Source organism: Macrobrachium nipponense, chromosome 3, assembly GCF_015104395.2.
Source record: "Macrobrachium nipponense isolate FS-2020 chromosome 3, ASM1510439v2, whole genome shotgun sequence".
NCBI classification, from domain to species: Eukaryota; Metazoa; Arthropoda; class Malacostraca; order Decapoda; family Palaemonidae; genus Macrobrachium; species Macrobrachium nipponense.
Window position 1 is genome coordinate 104,105,022 of NC_087202.1, and position 20,238 is coordinate 104,125,259.

General features: G+C 46.5%; 1 protein-coding gene across 1 annotated transcript in view; it reads right to left on the minus strand.

Annotated features, from left to right (window-relative positions):
• The window catches only part of LOC135221929 (NADH dehydrogenase (ubiquinone) complex I, assembly factor 6-like), a 172,124-nt gene that overhangs the window by 141,920 nt on the left and 9,966 nt on the right, over positions 1-20,238 (minus strand). The window contains exon 2 of the mRNA XM_064259953.1: positions 7,923-8,022. Within this exon, the coding sequence (XP_064116023.1) occupies positions 7,923-8,022 (100 nt within the window). The remainder of the gene's footprint in view (positions 1-7,922; positions 8,023-20,238) is intronic.

Consider the following 20,238-nt stretch of genomic DNA (forward strand, 5'->3'; position numbering starts at 1 on the left):
TTTTCTGTCGCCGGTGCAGACAACAAGTGTTTTCTGCACCTCCGTCATTGGATTTTGGAACTCTTTTGGTCACTTGAGTATCCCGATTGATTTTTGGTTATTTGATTAGGATCGGTGGTTAGGCATACGCTAATTGTGGATTGTTTTTATTTTGGCTTGATTTTTCCTTAAACTTACGATGTCTGGATCTAGTTCGACTAGGCCAGAGTATGTTGTGTGGAAGAATGCAAGGTTAGGCTACCGAAAACTTCGGTAGACCCTCATACAGTGTGCGCGAATTGTAGGAAACATGTTTGTATGTTTGATGAGCGCTGCAACGAGTGTGAAAATATGTCTGATTCTGCGTGGAAGGCTTATGAATCATAGGTACGTAAACTAGAACGTGATAGTGTAAGGAGGTCTTCCTCCAGGCGTGTAACACAAGTTACCCGTCCAGTAGAATTTATCCCTCCAAAGACCTGTGATGCCTTCGGGCCCTACAATAGTGTCTTTGGAGGGTAATACCCTATCTGTGATTCTTAAATCTCTGCGTAGCCTGGAATCATGTTTGCATTGGAAAGTTATAGTAGTGTAGTGAAGAATAGTGATAATGCCATGAGTGTTCATTCTATCGCGTAAGCGTATAATTTCTCATTGACAAAACTACCGCGTGATGGCTCTCCCTACCTCGGTGAGGCAGAATGTAGTAGGGAGGTAGCTGGTCCAAGGTGTCTAAAATACTCTACGTTTGTTCATAAAACTTACCAGTCAGATATATGTATATATATCTCTGCCGGGTAAAGGTGAACAAGCGATGTTGTATCATAGTAATATTATTTTTGCCCTTGTTACGTCATATTACTATCAAACTGTTGTATGGTTCAAGTTATATACTCATACCATAGTTACTCCTACGGAGGACAACTGAGAGTACGATTATTCTTATTACATTTAATCGGTTCTCCCTGCAACTATTCAGGGGTTGCCGGTTTCCCTATTTTTAAACATTTAAGGTATTGTTATGACAATACCAAGTTAGCTTTTATATTTAGCAAATTCAGTTTCGCTTAAATATACTAGTTTGATGGATTTTGGTTTCTGCTCTATAATGATAGTAAACCTATTCATTCGTAGAATGGTGTAGGTGGCAACTCAGGCAGAGCAGTGCTTTTGAGAACGACGAACGTTTCTCAGATCCTTTTTTTTTTTGCTGTCACTAATGCGTAATGCCAGTGCTCAGTTCCATCTGATTGTCTGCTATGCGCAGTAGGTTACGTCTCTCTCTCTCCTGCGGGATTGACGGACTAACCGTATTTCTACCCTACAATCACGGCCTTAGCCTCGGGTTGAAGGGAATTCTAGCATACATGGCTGAACATCTTCACTTTGCGTTGAGAATTTTTTCAAAAAAAAAAAAAATAAAAAAAAAAAAATTAAAAAAAAAATTATAATATTTGTTTGTTCATGTAGTATCGGGTGTAAATAATTATATATGTGTGTATATGTATATTATCTATATATATATATATATATATATATATATATTATATATATATATAATGTATGGTTATATATGTATAAATGTAATGTATGTATATATATATATGTATTAGACCTTTTTCGGTTTCTTGTTTACCGCATGGTAACAGAATTCTGTCCGAGTCTACGGCGGCATAACACACATGATTTCCCTCGAAACAAGAATGATGTGCAAGAGATGCAGTCAATTAGTTCGCCGAGACGTCCCTTGCTCGATTATGAAGGGGGACTCCTTCCGCTGCCAAATACGACAGCGCCGAGCGCGACGCTCGGCAGGACGCTTGGATGGACGCACAACGTAATGCTTCTTCAGACATTCGCAGAGAATCAGAGAATAGTAATTTGGATCTCAGGAAGGAGACTTTTAGGAAGAAACAAAGAACAATCTTCTACAGTGTCTTCAAATTACTTCCTGTTTAAGTGAAACAAAGCAGCCTTATTAGGGAAGGAAACATGCTCGGTGAGGGAATGAATGAATTGCAGGGGACCATTTCCCTCGCTGGAGAAGTTTGTTTTCCCTGAATAGACTGAAATTCACACCTCTCCAGTTTTTCCTGCAGAAAAACTGGAATAGCATAGATGATCTAGAAATGATTCTGAACATCTCTCATAGTCAAGATTCGTCTATAGGTGATGTCATGGCTCATAATCTCATAGAATTTGAATCTTGAAAGATTACTTTAGTCTTCAGAGACGTCCTCCCCGCGCAGGAGTTGGAACTCTCGGAGGGTCTCGCTCCCTCTGAGGAGAACGAAGACGATATAGGTCGCACAGGCGGCCGTCGTCTTGGTTCCTCGGAGGGGGACGCTTCTCGTCCGTTAGCTCCTTCTGCTTTGCAGTCGTCTCCTGGGCAATTGGAAGACTTTCTGCAGTAAAAGAGAGCTGAGATGTATGATGTAGGGTCTCAGGGAGGGGGACGCTTCACGTCCTCTCTCTTTTCTACTGTGTTGCGATCTTTCAAACCGGAGAGGACGTCTTCCGATGAGTATGCTTTTGAGCGCTTCGGTCGCTCCTAAGATATATCCTTGGTTCGTTTTTTTTTCCATGTGAGAAGGAGGGAGGGCTCCCCTCGCCCATCGTCTTCTCAAAGGATCAGCCTTTTGCCTGAGAAGGAATGTTCTCCATCGAAAAGGATGATTGTGTCTTTGCAACAACAACTTGTTTTGTTGATTGCAGTGAGAAAGGCAAAGCCACATCGTGAGAGGAAGGATGATAGGCTGCCAATCAAGAGTACAGGCAGTCCCTTCTCCTTCTCCTCGTTCCGCTCTTTCGCCAGTTGCCTTGCTCTCTAGTTTTCATGCAGCTCTCCAGAGGTTGTCTAGAGAGCACGGTTACATCTTCCGAACGAAAAAAGGTGTGTCAGTTGAGAAGAAGAAGAGGTCTTGGTTCGATGGCTTTGAGCCTCTTTTGAAGAATAGTTTCAGCCTGCGGCCCCTCAGTCTCCTCCTTCGCAATTGTTATCTTCGAAGGACGACTGGCTCATTCATGCCTCCACTCAAACGCGGTGTCTGAAGGATTTTCAAACAACTTAATCGTTGGTGAAGTCCCTGGAACTACTGGTGAATTTCGAAAAGTCACATCTGATCCCAACCCAATCCATCGTGTATCTGGGGATTCAGATGGATTCAGTGGCTTTTCGAGCTTTTCCGTCCCAGGGACGTCAGCAGCAAGGCTTAGACAAAGTGTTTGAGCCTTCCTAAGGAAAGATTTTCGTGCTCGGTGAGGGAATGGATGAGTCTAACTGGGGACCATTTCCTCGCTGGAGAAGTTTGTTTCCTTGGGGAGACTGCACCTCAGACCGTTACATTTTTTTCTCAAGTACAATTGGAAAAAACCAAGAATCTACACATGATCTTGGAAATTTCAGGAGAGGTAAAGCATCACTTGAAATGTTGGCTAGATCCAGTTGTAGCTGTCGGAGGGCGTGTCTCTCAAGCTTCAGAGCCCCGACCTAGTGTTGTTCTCCGACGCGTCCATCACGGGATGGGAAGCATCATTAGGGGGAAAGAAGTGGCAGGCACCTGGAGAGGGGGAACAGGTGTCCTGGCACATAAACCTAAAGGAAATGGCAGCCATCTTTTTAGCTCTCCAGTTTTTCCAAGAAAAAGTCTCTCGTCGAATAGTCCAAGTCAACTCAGACAACAACCACAGCTCTGGCGTACTTGAAGAAGTAGGGAGGAACACAGTCTCAGTCCCTTTTTGCTCTGGCAAAGGAGATCTTGCTGTGGGCAAGGGCACTGGACGTCATGATCCTTACGAAGTTGTAGCATGAGTAGAGAATGTCTGGGCAGATCTCCCTCAGCAGACGAGGTCAACTTCTGCCAACCGAGTAGACTCTGCTTTGGAGGTATGCCAAGAGCTGTGGGGGTTATGGGGACGTCCGCTCGTGGATACTTTGCAGTCCAGAACGAAGAGGCTTCCACTGTACTGCTCCCCAGTACTCGACCCAGCTGCGTAGTGACGATAGACACACTTCTCTGGGACTGGACGGGGATGGACCTGTACGCCTTTCCCCGTTCAAGATCTTAGGGGAAGTCATGAGAAAGTTTGCGGTGTCGGAAGGGACGAGAATGACTTTGTTCGCCCCGTTCTGGCCTGCGAGAGAGTGGTTCACAGAGGTCATGGCCTTTGCAGTAGACTTCCCGAGGACGCTTCCAGTAAGGACAGATCTACTCAGACAGCCCCACTTCGAGAGGTACCACAGAAGCCTCTTCGCTCTGAGTCTGACTGCATTCAGACTATCCAAAAGTTGGCCAGAGCGAGAGGCTTCTATACGTCAATGGCGAAAGCTATCGCCAGTGCAAGAAGAGCGTTTTCCAACGCAGTGTACAATCGAAGTGGATAGTCTTCAGGAGTTGGTGCAAGAAGAACGGCATTTTCCTCCACCACGACCTGTGAGCAGATTGCTGACTTCCTTTTCTGAGAAGGGATCTAAAAACTTGCAGTCTCTACAATCAAGGGTTATAAGAGTGTGCTTTTAGTTGTCTTTAGGCAGAGGCCTGGACTTGGCGGACAACAGAGACCTTCACGATCTCTTGAGATCTTTCGAAACTTGGATGTAGTTCTGAAGTTCCTCATGTCCAGTCCGTTTGAACCTATGCATGAAGTGCGAGCTTTTATGAATTCTTCTTGGTTCCATAACAATATGTCATAAAGGACATATGAGCTGTCACTTACGGGAGATGCAATTCTTGTGTTGACCCCCTCCGTTACACGAAGGATGTCAATTCAAACCTACAAGAGATCCTTTTCTCTTGGGTGTTGTGTCGCGGATACGTTGCTGGGATAGGGAGCCGACACTGATCCTTAACAAGTGAGTTAAATTTTTTAGTTTAACTCTTTTTAAAATTAAGCGCTAACCCTCGTGTTAGGATCAGGTGATCGGGATCGGTGTTGTGCTCCTTAATTATGCTAAATAGGCATAGGTATATGGTCATATGAGTGGATAGCACCCCATTTGACAAATGCCAGTTAGGCTTTTGCCGAGTAAGTGGATAAGGACCCATCGGCAAACCCACAAGAACTCTTACCCATAGGTCACATCCTCGCTGAGGCTCTTGAGACGAAGCAGACTCCTAAGCAATAGCTAGGAAGTCAACCCTCCGTCTGAAAAGATAGGAACCAAGGTTTATAAGAGGTCCTTCTGATAACTTGTGGTGTTGGTCAGGAAGCCAAGGTTACCAGTGTCAAAAGAATGCTTTGGCTTTTTTCTTGAGGGGCACCATCAAGGAAGTGCATTCATCCTGTCAAGACAGTGATATGAAAGTGTTTGAAGGTGAATGCGCATGGACTGAGGGCTATTTCTACGTCGGTAGCCTTCCAAAAGAACATGGCACTCATGACATCTTGAATGCCACATTTTGGCGTAGTAATTCAGTGTTTGCCTCTCACTACCTTCGGGAGGTGAGGATTACATACGAGAACTGCTACTCTTTGGCCATATGTCGCAGCAGACAATATATTGGGGACAGAGAGTAGCACTCTCCTATCTTTTAGAAAATAATATGTTAGTTTGGACTTTTTAATTTTATTTCTTTTTATTTTTTATTTTTATTATGTTTATGTAGGTGTTTAGTTTTTTGTGGTCTTGGGTAGGCCGCCTTAGGCGGCCTTCCCTCCATTAGCCTTGGTTTTACGAAGTTTAACCAGATAGGCTAGGTCAGGTGGTAATGTTTTTGCTTCGCCCTCATAGTAGGGTAAAATGTTTTTGTCACAGTGTGGTCACGCCCCCATTGACAAATCATCTGGAGCGCACCAGCTACATAGGTCACGTCCTTGCTGCACCTCCAGTGAAGCATTAACAGCATTGCGGTGTCTAAACAACACCTATATGATCTGTCACATTGTGGTCACGCTCCCCGTGACAGTTCATTAGAGCGCACCAGCTACACAGGTCACGTCCTTGCTGGCACCTCTAGGAATGCAGTACCGAAATTGGAGGTCTATAATATAGGATCTAGTTGCATTGTGGTCACGCCCCCGTTGACAGATCCTCTAGAACTCAACAGCTTCACAGGTCACTACCTAGCTGGAGTCTCTAGTAAAGCAGATGCAGACTTGGGTGACGGTACTCACGAAGTCAGCTATGCTAACAGTTAAGGAACCAAAATATCAATCATATATATGAAATTGTTTCCCAAAATCGAATCTGTCTCCCCCTTCCTCCAAAGGTGGGATTCAGCTATATATATATCTGGCAGGTAAGATTCATGAACAAAATGATATTGTTATGATACAATAAAGTTTGTTCATACTTACCTGGCAGATATATATAATCAAAGTGCCCACCCACCTCCCCTCAGGAGACAGTGGCACTAGAAAAATCTGACAGAAAATGGGAATGGTTCCTTACGCCCGCCTCCCAGCGGCGGGAATGGGTACTACCACCTGGCCGACCACTGCGTGTGCCGGGAGTTTTGAAATTCTGTCGGACTTCGGAGAATACAGCTATATATATATCTGCCAGGTAAGTATGAACAAACTTTATTGTATCATAACAATATCATTTTTGGGAAGTATGCCAGGGTAAAGTAAGTATATCTTAGCTTTACCAGACCACTGAGTTGATTAACAGTTCTTCTAGGGCTAGCCCAAAGGATTAGATATTTTTACATGGCTAGGAACCAATGGGACCTTGGCCTAGGAGAATCAGCCACCTCCTCCACAAGCACTGGGTGCTACAGGGAGCTCTGAATCTCATTTCTTGTTCAATAGGACCTTCACTGAAGACACCAACTGGGTAATTGATTCTATTACCAACTCGAATCTCTTATCTATTTTGCACTTGCAGCTAGCCTTGGTGTTGGGTTGGGAAACTAGAGAACTCGGTAAAGGAAAGGATGGGACAGTTAAAGGTGTGACAGGGTTCAAAGAAATTACAGGAACATCAGATCTGATTTACCCAGACACAATTCCTGGACTAGCTAAGAGTTTGCTGTTCTCTGCCCTGACAGTTGCCCTTCTTTTCTTGTCCCTAACCAATTTCTTTAAGTGAGAGTCTAAAGTCTTCCAGATTTTAATGTCTCAATCAGCACGCTCTTGACATCTCAAATCAACAAAGCAAGAGTGCCCCCCTGCATGCAACACACTTTGTATATGAGTCATGTGATTCTTTAGTCATACAAGTACTGCAGCCAGTGCTACAATACTAAAAACTAGATACTTTAGAGTCAGACATCTTGAATAGTCAGAATTGGGATAGACACATTGTAATTAGAGAATAAGGTCTAAAAATGCACCTATCACTAACTAGATTTGCTGAAAGGTAACCAATAAAGGATTATTTCATCAATTATGATAAAGAACAACCAGAAAAGCAAGTTCCAAAATTAACTGCTGCCAGCCACTGGACTTCAACCATCAGCCTGCAGTAACAAATTGAAGCTCTTTGCTATGTTGCACCACTCTTTTCCCCCGAAAGTGGACGGGGCAAGTCATCTACCTCAAAATCATTTTGGTGCAACCCTGAAATTACAAAATTTTGATTGCCAAACAAGTGAAGTTAATAGCTATGTAATTATACTGGGTAAATTATTGATATAAAAACATGCAGTAATTTTGAGGGTCAACCTTCACAGATTACATATCAGTGGAAAAACAAGAAAAATAAATGCACAGTAAATCAACAGAGTAGCAGGCTACTTGTCCAATTATTCAATGATCACACAGATTAGACAGCAAGTGCAGCACACCTTTGTCAGGTAGCTGTAGAAAAAGGCAAGTGAGGGGTACTCCCCCCTCTCATCCTAATCCTCCAGTCAGTAGCCTTGCTAAGAACTTAAACAGCTCATACTAAAGGATACTACAGTATAAAGGGCAATGGTTTGTATTTCCATCCAAAAATATGAAAATTTAACCCATAAAAATTTTAATATCAACCTTGGCAGTCATTCAAAATAACTCACCTGAGCTAATTCAACATTGTATGCTCGTACAGCTAAAGCTGCTGATCTAGCATGCTGAGGTAGTAGTAAGCAGGCCAAAAAATTCTCATAGTCATACCTCCTGGAAAGAGAGAAACATATTACAAAATTACTTAATTTTTCCCTGATGCACAGACCTGAGGGCTTTTACATAGATACCATACCTTCAGTAAAAACTGGTTTGGTTATTCAAACTTGGCAAAATTTATACTTAATTATCACCCAGTATTAAGTAGGGGTGCCACCCACATGCCTGATTGTTAACCTGTTTCCCTTTGGCAAACAGGAACAAATGCAAAGACGGTTTGATGTGGGATATAATAATATAAAGACATCATGTATGTTTGTTGTATGGTGTTTTTACGTTGCATGGAACCAGTGGCTATTCAGCAATGGGACCAAAGGCGTTATGTGACTTCCGAACCACTTTGAGAGTGAACTTCTATCACTAGAAATACATATTTCAAATGCCTCATTGGAATGCCCGAGAATCGAGCTAGCGGCCACTGGGTTGGCAGGTCAAGACCATAACCATCATGCCGCTTCATGAACAGTGTGGTCCCAAAATATGTGTGATCGGATTGTGCGATTCCCCTTTTATGCAGTCCCTAGCTCTCAAAAATGGAATTATCATTATAAAAATGTTATTGTTATAATACAATTAAGTTTGTTCATACTTACCTGGCAGATATATATATAGCTGTATTCTCCGAAGTCCGACAGAATTTCAAAATTCGCGGCACACGCAGTGGGCGGCCAGGTGGTAGTACCCATTCCGCCGTGGGAGGCGGAATATCAGGAACTATTCCCATTTCTATTCATATTTTATCAGTGCCACTGTCTCCTGAGGGGAGGTGGGTGGGCACTTTAATTATATATATCTGCCAGGTAAGTATGAACAAACTTAATTGTATTATAACAATAACATTTTGTTCATGAAACTTACCTGACAGATATATATATAGCTGAATCCCACCTTCGGATGGTGGGAAGAGACAGAATAGGATTTTTGGGAAACTAAATTAAGTCAATGATATACATCTTGGTTCCTCACCTGTTAGCATAGCCGACTTCGTGATTACTGTCACCAAAGTCTGTTTTTGCGTTACTAGAGTTGCCAGCGAGGTAGAGACCTGTAATGCTGGTGCGCTCTAGATGATCTGTCAACGGGGGCGTGACCACAATGTGACTAGACCATATGACCATACTTCTGAGGGCAACGAAGCTAAAAACCACCACCTGACCTAACCTATCAAAGTTAGTTCCATAACTTCTAGACTAAAGAAAAGGAACGCGCCTCAAGCGACCAACCCTTCAAAGTTAAAAGCACACCTATCCCTTTTCTATAGGATAGGATTCGTGTTGCTTGCTGCCCCTAATAATATATCTACGGATATGTATGGTCTAGCGACTTACAGACCTCAAATGTCGTACTTCACATCCCGTCGGGAGTGTGAAGCGAACACAGAGTTGCTTCGCTAAAGCGTGGCACTCAGGATGTTACTGAGTGTCATGCTCTGTTGAAATGCTTCCGAGGCCGCGCCCTCACCTCTTGAGCATTCAGTATTAAGAAAAATCTCAAATCTTTATGCAAACATAACGAATGAGACTTCTTAAAAGAACTCCTTGACTATAATGCCAGGGTGTTCTTGGACATGAACTAGTCTGGTCTTTTACGGAACACCGCAGATTGTCCGTTGACCTCGACTTTCTATAGTTTTTATCAAGATAACTTGAGAGACCCGACAGGGCACAGGACTCTCTAATGCCCTTGCCCAATAATTGTGCCAGATACCCTTGGTCTCCAAGCCTCGGGTCAAGGGTTAGACAGGTTTTTGTTCTTATCAAGAACGGAAGGCTTAGAGGACAGACCGCATTATGTCCTTTAAAGCTAAAACCTCTGATGATGGCTAAAAGCTCACTAACCCTCTTGCCGTGGCTAGAGCGGTTAGAATGTTAGCCTTTCTGGTCACGTGTATTAAGTTCGCAGAAAGGATAGGTTCGAAATGCTTTTTGGCATCAGAAAACTCAGACTACGTCTAGTTCCATGCCGGAACCTGCGATCCAGAGAATTTCAAGATCTCCCCAGACCTCAAAGATCGTGAAGCTTTGTTGTTTGACAGAACCGAATCTCTGAGCCTAGAGGCCGTCAACAACATATTTGCATATTCTACAATAGTTAGGACTTCTATCTTATCTCATACTTCATACGGAAGATAGAACCATAAAGAAATTCACAGAGGTCGAGTTGGAGGAACAGTCATTTCCCTTCACTATCTCCAGAAACGGCCCGCACCGATTGAACACTGAAAATAGGCAGCACTGCTTTGCCTTGGCCAAGAGACTGCCATAATCTTGAAGATCTTATCGCTTCTCGATAGTCTGAACGCCTTCAGACTCCGAGAGGAGAGATATTAGATACTTCACTAAGTGACGATGTTAGATTACACGATTCTCTCGGGAAGGGTCTTTGGACAATTCTCTGAATTACCTGACCTCTGTGAATCCAACCTCTTATTGAGGCCACATGTGGCGACTAAACAAAGCTAATCCTCTAGGATCATGAATAAGGGAACAACTTAAGAGGAAGCTCCCTTCGTCTTCAATATTACGAAAAACTTAACGAAACGGACGCCCAGTCTCTCCTCACTTTCGACATATTCTAAGTGAGGATTTACTCAGACGTCAGTAGTTGTTGCCTTCGATCGAGAAGACCCGCACGGACGTGCAACTAGTTTAACGAACCTCTTGAGGATCGTTACGTTCAGTGCCCAAGCCCATAACTAATTCTCTCTTCTTGAGCTATGAGAGAGCTGAGAAAATTATCCGAGATGATTTGGGCACTCGATCCAAACTCATCCTTCGAGGAACTGGAGAGCCGACCAATTTGGCTTCCAATTCTTTCAGACAATGTGCCAGAACATCTGTTCCTCTGTTCGGATGTCTGGCACCCTCTCGCTATCACCCGAGGTGATCCTCAAGGCGTTGAGAGAAAAATGTTATTGTTATGATACAATAAAGTTTGTTCATACTTACCTGGCAGATATATATATAGCTGTATTCTCGATCGTCCAGACAGAATTTCAAAACTCCCGGCACACGCATGTGGGCGGCAGGCCGGTGGTTAGTACCCATTCCCGCCGCTGGGAGGCGGATACAGGAATCATTCCCCATTTTCTATTCAGATTTTTCATACCACTGTCCCCTGAGGGGAGGTGGGTGGGTACTTTAATTATATATATCTGCCAGGTAAGTATGAACAAACTTTATTGTATCATAACAATAACATTTTGTTCATGAAACTTACCTTGTCAGATATAATATAGCTGAATCCCACCATTGGAGGTGGGAAGGGACAGAATAGAAGGATTTAGGAAACACCTCAAGTGCAGATGATTGACATCTTGATTCCTTACCTGTTAGCATAGCTGACTTCTTGATTACTGTCACCGAAGTCTGCTTTGCTTTACTAGAGTTGCCAACAAGGTAGTGACCTGTGTAGTTGGTGCGCTCTAGATGATCTGTCAACGGGGGCGTGACCACAATGTGACTAGACCATATTGACCATACTGTGAGGGCAACGAAGCTAAAACCACCACCTGACCTAACCTATCGAAGTTAGTCCCATAACTTCTAGGCTAACGAAAGGGAAAGCGCCTCAAGCGACCAACCCTTCAAAGTTAAAAGCACACCTATCCCTTTTTCTATAGGATAGGATTCGTGCTGCTTCCTGCCTCCAATAATATTTCTACGGATATGTATGGTCCTAGCGACTCGCAGATCTCATATGTCGTCTTCACATCCCGTCGGGAGTGTGAAGCGAACACAGAGTTGCTTCGCTCAAACGTGGCACTCAGGATATTACTGAGTGTCATGCTCTGTTGAAAATGCTTCCGAGGCCGCGCCCTCACCTCGTGAGCACTTACTTTAAAAGGTTTCAAATCTTTGTTCAAACATGACGAATGAGCCTCTTAGAAAGACTCCTTAAAAATAAACGCCAGTGGCGTTCTTCGACATGGGCAAGTCTGGTCTTTTTACGGAACACCGCAGATTGTCCGAAATGACCTTGACTTTCTTTAGTTTTATCAAGATAAAACTTGAGAGCCCCGACAGGGCACAGGACTCTCTGTGGCTCTTGCCCAATAATTTGTGCCATCCCCTTGATCTCCAGGCCTCTGGGCCAAGGGTTAGACGGGTTTTTCGTTCTTAGCAAGAACGGAAGGCTTAGAGGACACCGAAATATGTCCTCTAAAGCCAAAACCAAAAACCTCTGATGATGGCTAAAACCTCACTAACCCTCATTGCCGTAGCTAGAGTGGTTAGAAAAATTAGCCTTTCTGGTCACGTGTATTAAGTTTACAGAAAGGAGAGTTCGAAATGCTTTGACATCAAGAACTTCAGACTACGTCTAAGTTCCATCAAGATTTCCGCAGACCTCAAAGATCGTGAAGGGGCTTTTTGTTGTTTGACAGATCCGAATCTCTGAGCCTGAGAGGCCGTCAACACATATTTCCGTCATTCTACAATCGTTGGGACTGTTAGCTTATCCATACTTCAGACGGAATGGGAAGGCGGTAAAGTCATTCCACAGAGGTCAGAGGTAGAGGAACAGTCATTCTTCCTGCCCTATGTCCAGAAACGGTCCACTCCGATTGGTACACTGCAAAATATGCAGCACTGCTTTGCTTTGGCAATGAGACTTGCAATTAATCTTGAAGATCCTCTCGCTTCTTGACAGTCTGAACGCATTCAGACTCAGAGCGGAGAGATTTTAGGTACCTCTCGAAGTGAGGCTGTTAGAGTAGACCGATTCTCTCGGGAAGGGTCCTTGGAAAGTGCTCTCTGAAGGACGTGACCTCTGTGAATCCAGCCTCTCGAAGGCCAACATGGGGCGATCAGGCGTCTTTCTCACTCCCCTCTGACGCCAGCGATTATCTTATTACATTTCCTAAGCTTTTGAATAGGGAAAAGGGCTAACCAACTATCCCCATTCCAATACTATAGGATGGCGTCTATTGCTACGCTCTCGGATCGAGAATAAGGGCGCAACGTAGAGGAAGCTTCTTCGTCTTCAATATTGCAAAATCTACGAAAGGACGTCCCCAAAGTCTCCACCAACTCTCGACATACTTCTAAGCGAGGATTACTCAAAAGTCAAACGTCAGTAGTTGCTGCCGTCGATCGAGAAGATCCGCACGGACGTGCAATCGTGTAACGAACCTCTTACGGATCGTTACGTTCCGTGCCTATGCCGGATAACCATCTCTCTTTTCTTGGGATATGAGAGAGCTGCGGAATTATCTGAGATGATTTGGACCACTCGACCAAAAACTCACTCTTCGAGGAACTGGAGAGCAACCAAATTGCTTCCAATTCTTTTAGATTATGTGCCAGGACCTCTGTCCGGATGCCTGGCTCCCTCTCATTATCACCTGAGGTGATCCTTAACCCATGAGAGACGTTTAGAATTATCTCTAGATCTTTGATGTTATTTCAGTTCTCCTGTAGGAAAAACGTAGAGGTCTGAATTGCAGTCTATTCAGGGAAACAAGCTTCTCCAGCGAGGAAATGGTCCCCCCAGCAGAACTCATCCATTCCCTCACTAAGCATGCTTCCTTCCCTAATAAGGCTGCGCTTTGCAATAGGCAGGAGAGCATTATTATAGTGCTATGCTGCGGTAGACTCGTACAGAATTCTGTTACAGTGCGGTAAGCAGCGCCGAACATGTCTAAGAGATATCTCTGTTGAAAATTTCTTAGCAAAAGGAAGTCGTTTATTCATGATTACCAGAAATCCCCTCAACCCGAGGCAAAAGTCATGATTGTAGGGCAGAGATACGGTTCGTAAATCAATCCCGCGGGAGAGAGAGACGTAAACCGACTGAGCAGTACAACGAGCTACCTAACACTGAGTTGGTGACAGTGAGACACTGTGACAGTTACAGGCAGCAGCTTATGTTCACCTTCTCGCAGTCTTATGCCGAGTTGCCAGCTATTCTATTCATCTAAGGAATAGATTTTTCCATTATTTGAACAGAAACTCTCAAGTTGGCATATCTAAGCGAAACAGAATTCGCTAATACAGAAGCTGATTTTGTGTTGTCGTAACATTACGCTTAATTAACCAAATGTTAAATCGGAAAACATCCTGGAAAGTTGCCGAGTACATCCGATTAAAATATACTGCGTCATCCACAATGACAGCAACCTCTCGTTTCGCACTATTCTGCCTGAGTTACCAGCTACTCTCTTCTACGAAGGAATAGGTCGTTACTATTATCGATCATAAGAAAATTCTCAAGCAGGCATATTTAAGCGAAACATAATTCGCTACATGCAGAAGCTGAGTTGGTGTTGTTGTAACAATACCTTCAAGCATTGTCCATTACACCGGAAACTCCTGGAAGTTTGCAGGAAGGACCGATTAAATACACTTAAAATAACAGTCCTTTCGGTTGCCATCTGTAGAGGTAAACCACGATATGCGTATATGACTTGAACTTTACATTAGTAATATGACGCGAAGATAAAATACCCTAAGTATTGCAGTCACTTGAACATCTAATTCTCTACTACATTCTTTCCTCGAACGGAAGGAAGAGAGAGAATAAGGAAATCGACTGTCTTCATTCTCTTTGCCAAGAAAAGGAATAATATTATTCAAATGGGAAATCCTCAAGTGAGAACCGAAGATCGAAAAGGAAGTTCAAGTTCTTATGATATTTGACATAAGACTTCATGGACGTAGTCTATAAGTCTTTTTCTGGATGAGCCTCTGACTAATGAATGAGAGCTCTTTCGAAATTTTGTTACTTATCCGCTTATGCGATAAAATGTTATTAAGAACTTTGTCAATGAGAACTAACCCAATTGCATGACGGAAAGTAATCCAGGAATTCGAGCATATAGCCTTCCCGATTCCCGCAGAAATCGAGGAAGGGGCAGGATTCCTGATTAGAGACTGGGCTTACGACAGGAATGACCTTAATGTTCCCCTTCGGCAGCGCAATCCCGAAAGCAGACGAGGCGTTTTCATGACACCGAAATCTGTTTACAGTTTTCCTGGAATTCATCAAGTGATGGATTCTCTTGAACGCTCCCTTGTAGAAAGAGAAGTAGATCTTGACGAGACCAAAAACTCCTTCCTCTACTTCGACGACGCTCTCTTGAAGAGCGTTCTTGCAGGAATCCTGCCGAACGTCTTGATGCGTAGGACGCCTATCGTTCTGAAGAACGTCCTGGCAAGTGCTCTACCGAGCGTCATGACGTGTAGGATGCCGAGCGTCTTCAAAAGCGTCCTCGCTAGCGTCCTCGCTAGCGTCCTGGCGAGCGTCCAGATGTGTAAGACATCGAGCGTCTTCCAAAAAGCTTATCAATGTTTATGACGTCGAGCGTCTTCTGAAAGGCCACCCGAAAAGCGTCCTGGAGAGCCGCACACTGCTCCTGAAGTGTGAGAGCACTATAGGAAGACGTTAAGGCTATCGTCTCCAAGACGGACCTTAAAGACTTTCGTTACCTTCTAACAAAGACGGTGGCCGCCTGTGCAACATTTTGCGTCTTAGTAATGCAAATGAACATATCCAGACACGCTCAAAAAAGGAACGCCGAGCGTTCCGAAAGGCATCGTCGCGAGGTGCTTGCCGAACGTCCTGATTGCATTCTTTGAGCGTCTTGAAGAGCGTTCCGGATAGAAGAGTGACGAACATCAAGGGAAGCGTCAAAAATAGTGAATGACGTGCGTCAACACGAGTAACTTGAGAGGCTTCCTGGCGAGGGGAGAGCCGCTCATGAAACGCGAGCGTCCTAAGCATAAGTACGGTGATCGTCATCAGGATTTTTTTTTTCGAGTCTTCAGGACGTTCGCCACTCTTGACAAAAACGACGGCCGGCTGTGCGACATCTTGCGTCTTTGTCACGGTCATCGACACTGCAGAAGGGCATTTAAAAGGACGCCTGTGTGTTCTTGGGTATGAGGAATTCTTTGCCCTTCTCCTGTCGAAAACTAGGATAGTCTGTCCAGTGTCATCTCTGTCCGCTGACAGAGCGTCCCTTAGGGACGAGTAAGATGCGTCTTGGCGAGCTATTTGACTATGCAAATCAGCTTGCCGGACGTCAATCTTATGAGCTTGAAACAATATCCCGTTTCGTAGTAAAGCGAACGTCACATAACGTATACATAACGCCATGAGAGGGGAGGAGGCAAACCTTAGCCGATGACAAATATAAGACCTCCTTGGAGCGTCCACCAAATTGGCGAATCTCCTTGAGAAGAAGACGGTGCTTTCTTTCAATCCTGCTTCTTCTCCTGTTTCGTACCAGATCCCAGCTCTCCCTTTCAGTCTAGATGGAGGAAGTGCAAACGAAGTCTTCCTCTCGATAGAGCGTTTGAATGTCTCGAAAGGCGTCCTTGTGAGGGTCCTGCCTTAAGGACATTTTTAATCTCTTGACCAAGACGACAGCCGCCTGTGCGACATTTTGCGTCTTTGTCACGCTTATCGATATTAAGTCAACGCCGAAGGGACGCCAGATCGAGTGGGTTTCCCCGTAACCCTCCTTCGGCTTTCGACATGCCCTCTACCCATCCTGGGAGTCGACAGAGGTCCAGGCCTAGAGGCGTTATGGGGCGGATCTGACGTTCCCTCCTGACGAGAAGAGAGGACGTGAAGCTTCGTCCTCTCTAAAGCTTCTTAGAGGGCGCGAGTCCTTCCGAGCAGCTCCAACCTTGCGGGTAGGAGGACGCCTCGGAGGACGAGAAGCAATCTTTCATGATTCGTGCACGTGCACGATCTTTGGCAGCCTTATCCTGCCGAAGGGACGCCAGATCGGTGGGGGGGTTCCCGTAACCCTCCTTCGGTTTTCAACCTGCCCCCTCCCTGTCCTGGGAGTCCGACAGAGTTTAGACCTAGAGGCGTTATAGGACCGATCTGACGCCCCCTTCCACAACACTAGGGGCAAAATCAACATCACTACACTCACAACACTGATTGGAGAGCGAGCACTTTTTCAAGCTTACTTGATGTAATCCACAATAATAGAAAGGGCATTACTTCTCACAGAACTTCCTCTAGGCCCGTAAGCCATACCACAAGGGTTAGGCAAAAATAAAGTCCTACTGGTATGTGGAGGAAGACCTCCTATTCTATCACGCTCTAATTTGCGTACATACGAATCATACGTCTCTTTCGGAATCAGTCAACATTACACTAATTACATTGATCTCTCAACAAAGAAAACATGTATACTAAACGAGTGTCTACCGAAGGTTTCGGTAGCCTCCCCTTACCCGTTGCAGACAACAAAATCTGAAACTAGGCTAACTAGATTCAGACATCATATGCAATGAAAAATTTTAATTAATTTATGATAGCGTATGCCTAGCCACAAATCCAAGTCAATCATTCAAAAAAATAAGTAGGATACTTAAGCGGCTAATGAAGTTTCAAAATCCTAGGCGGAGTAGTGGAAACAGGTGTTTTCACTACCGCGACAGAGAAAAATCTGAATAGAAAATGGGAATGATTCCTGATATCCGCCTCCCAGCGGCGGGAATGGGTACTAAACCACCTGGCCGCCCACTGCGTGTGCCGGGAGTTTTGAAATTCTGTCGGACGTCGGAGAATACAGCTATATATATATCTGACAGGTAAGTTTCATGAACAAAACGTATCGTCAGGAGAAAACGTTTTTCCCGAGGAGGGTTACGAACTCTCACTGTAGGTAAGGGTCTGCCGCCACTGTGAACGTCGTCTGGGTGGGGCTGATCGACACCTGACAGGAGAGAGCCGATACCGTCCTCCGACTCATTCCAGTCCTCGTCGAGGTCGAAACCTCTCAGGAGGACCGAAGGAGTATTTAAATACGGTGTCCGAAGGACACGTAGAAAACGCCGCTGTCGCAGTAGAGGAGGTGGAAGTAGCTTGATCGACCGGCCAGAAACTGAGAGAGCCTTCTTGTCTGGAGACGAGAGACTCTGGTTCAAGACAGAATCGGTAAGCTCCGATCGCGGCATACCCACCGTCGGTTTGGGTTCCCTCTCGGGCCCCAAAACGACTCGAGCAGAGACTGGGCTCTGCTGGTGGGCGGGAGCGGCGATCCTTCCCCCGGTCGTTGTGCTGACGAATCAGTGCAATAAACCTGGGTAAAGTTACATCTGAATCTCGGAAGTTACAGCGTCTTGAGGGTAGGACCGTCCCAGTCCCTCCAACAAGAGCAGCTCCCAGGACCCTCCTCCTTCAGAAGAAGGACCAGCAACAGATCCCTGACGGTTGCCTCCAATCACTTGCGCGTACGTCCTGGTTGGTCCTAAGACCAACCTGGCACGTGCAGGCGTCGTGACGGGATCGTGAGCGGCGCATCTCTCACGATCACTCCTATATACCTAGCTCTTCCTGGCGTATGCCGAGGAAGTTGAAGGTATCGGAGAGACAGAACTGACGCTACCCCCTCTCCCCCTGACGGTCGCCTCCAATCACTTGCGCGTACGTCCTGGTTGGTCCTAAGACCATACGTGGCACGTGCGGCGTCGTGACGGGATCGTGAGCGGCGCACCTCTCACGATCACTCCTAGCTACCTCGCTCTTCCCGGTGTAGCCCGAGGAAGTTGAAGGTAGTGGAGAGACAGACCTGACGCTCCCCCCCCCCCGCTCGCTGGCAGGACCAGCATACGTGGGGGGCGCTGCAGCCGATCACCCAACCCGCGGTGGGGATCGATCTGCAGGCTGGCCGTGCCGCTCACCTGTGCGAGCGGCTCGACTGAGCACGTCGACCACGGTCCCGTGCGTCAGACGAGCTGCTGCTGGTCACGTATCCGCCCGCGGTCCCTGTGGGAGCGGCGGTCAGGTGACCTGCAGAGCTCGCTTTTCGCCGTGAGACCGGTGAGCGTCCTCGCGGCACGTCAAACCGCTTGGTACCAGCCGAGGCTGGTACCGCCTCGGTCGAGGGGACCTGGGGGACCTCTTCCCCAGCCTCAACCCGTGGCCGGTCAGAGACCGTCACGTCCACCCGATGGTACCGGCTGGTCGCTGCGAGAGCGGCCGCTGGCCTGGCGAGAGTCACCTGAGCGGCTCTCGACAGTCTTCTGCTCCGTGCCTCCGGTCATGACGCTGAGCGAACTCGGCTTTTAACTTTGGCTGCAGCGGTCACCCGAAGGAGATCGTACAACGGAACTTCTCGCGGACGAGAAACCGAGCCGGTACCTGGCTTAGCAGCAGAGCTGCCAAGACCAGGCGAGGGTGTACCAGCGGTAGCCCGTCTTCTTCTTCTTCTTCTCAGAAGGGGAGACGGGCCCGTTCCGAAGGAACAGGAGGACCAGCAGAAGAACCCCCCCGTCACCACCGGAATGTGACGAGCCCTTCGAAGTTCCCGAAGGAGTCTTCTTAGGGGGAATAACAAAACCCGGTTACCAGCTGGTCGCTGCGAGAGCGGACGCTGGCCTGGCGAGAGTCACCTGAGCGGTTCTCGCCAGCCTTCTGCTCCGTGCCGTGGTCTTGGCGCCGAGCGAACTCTGGCGCCGAAACTTTGGCTGCACGGTCTCCCGAGGGAGAGCGTACACTCGGGATCTCCCGCGAACGAGAGACCGAGCCGGAACCTGGCGTAGCGGCATCGCCGCTAGCACCAGGCGAGGAAGTACCAGAGCTAACCGATACTCCTCTGGTCCCCGTCTATCTCTTCCTTACGGAAGGGGGGAGACGGGCCCCGCTCCCGAAGGAGCAGGAGGACCAGCAGGAAGGACCCCCCGTCCCACCGAGGTGGGACGGGCCCTTAGAAGTTCCGAAGGAGACTTCTTAGGGGGGGGATGGCAGCCTTCTTCTTCTTCGGCTTATGGGCCTTAGAAGTCGAAGGGGAAGAGGCAGCAAACAGACGAAGATGACACCTTCCTCTTCTTCGTCAGCTCACGCAGGACAGTCGTCAGGTCCTCCATCCAGGACCGGAGTCTGGGCCTACATTGCCGAAGCAACACGGCCCGACTGCACCTGTCCGGAAGGACCTGGGACTGGGGAAGCACACCATGGGCAGGACCAGCATGGACAGGCGCAGGAACCAGGAGCGACAGGAAACAGCAACCAGCTCAGGAGCGGCAGGAACAGCGGCAGCGGTAAACACCCAGAAGGGACAGCCAAGCCAGTAGCGGGAACCACATCAGCGACAGGTACGGCAGGCCCAGCCATCGCCTCGTAGAATCATCGGCAGCCAGCGTGGTACTGGCGGCCGGCCGGTCCAGGGGGAAACGAGCTGCTGGTGGAACAGGCCGAAGTCTGGGGCAGGCAACACGAAGAAAGAAAAAAAACACAGGCGGCGGC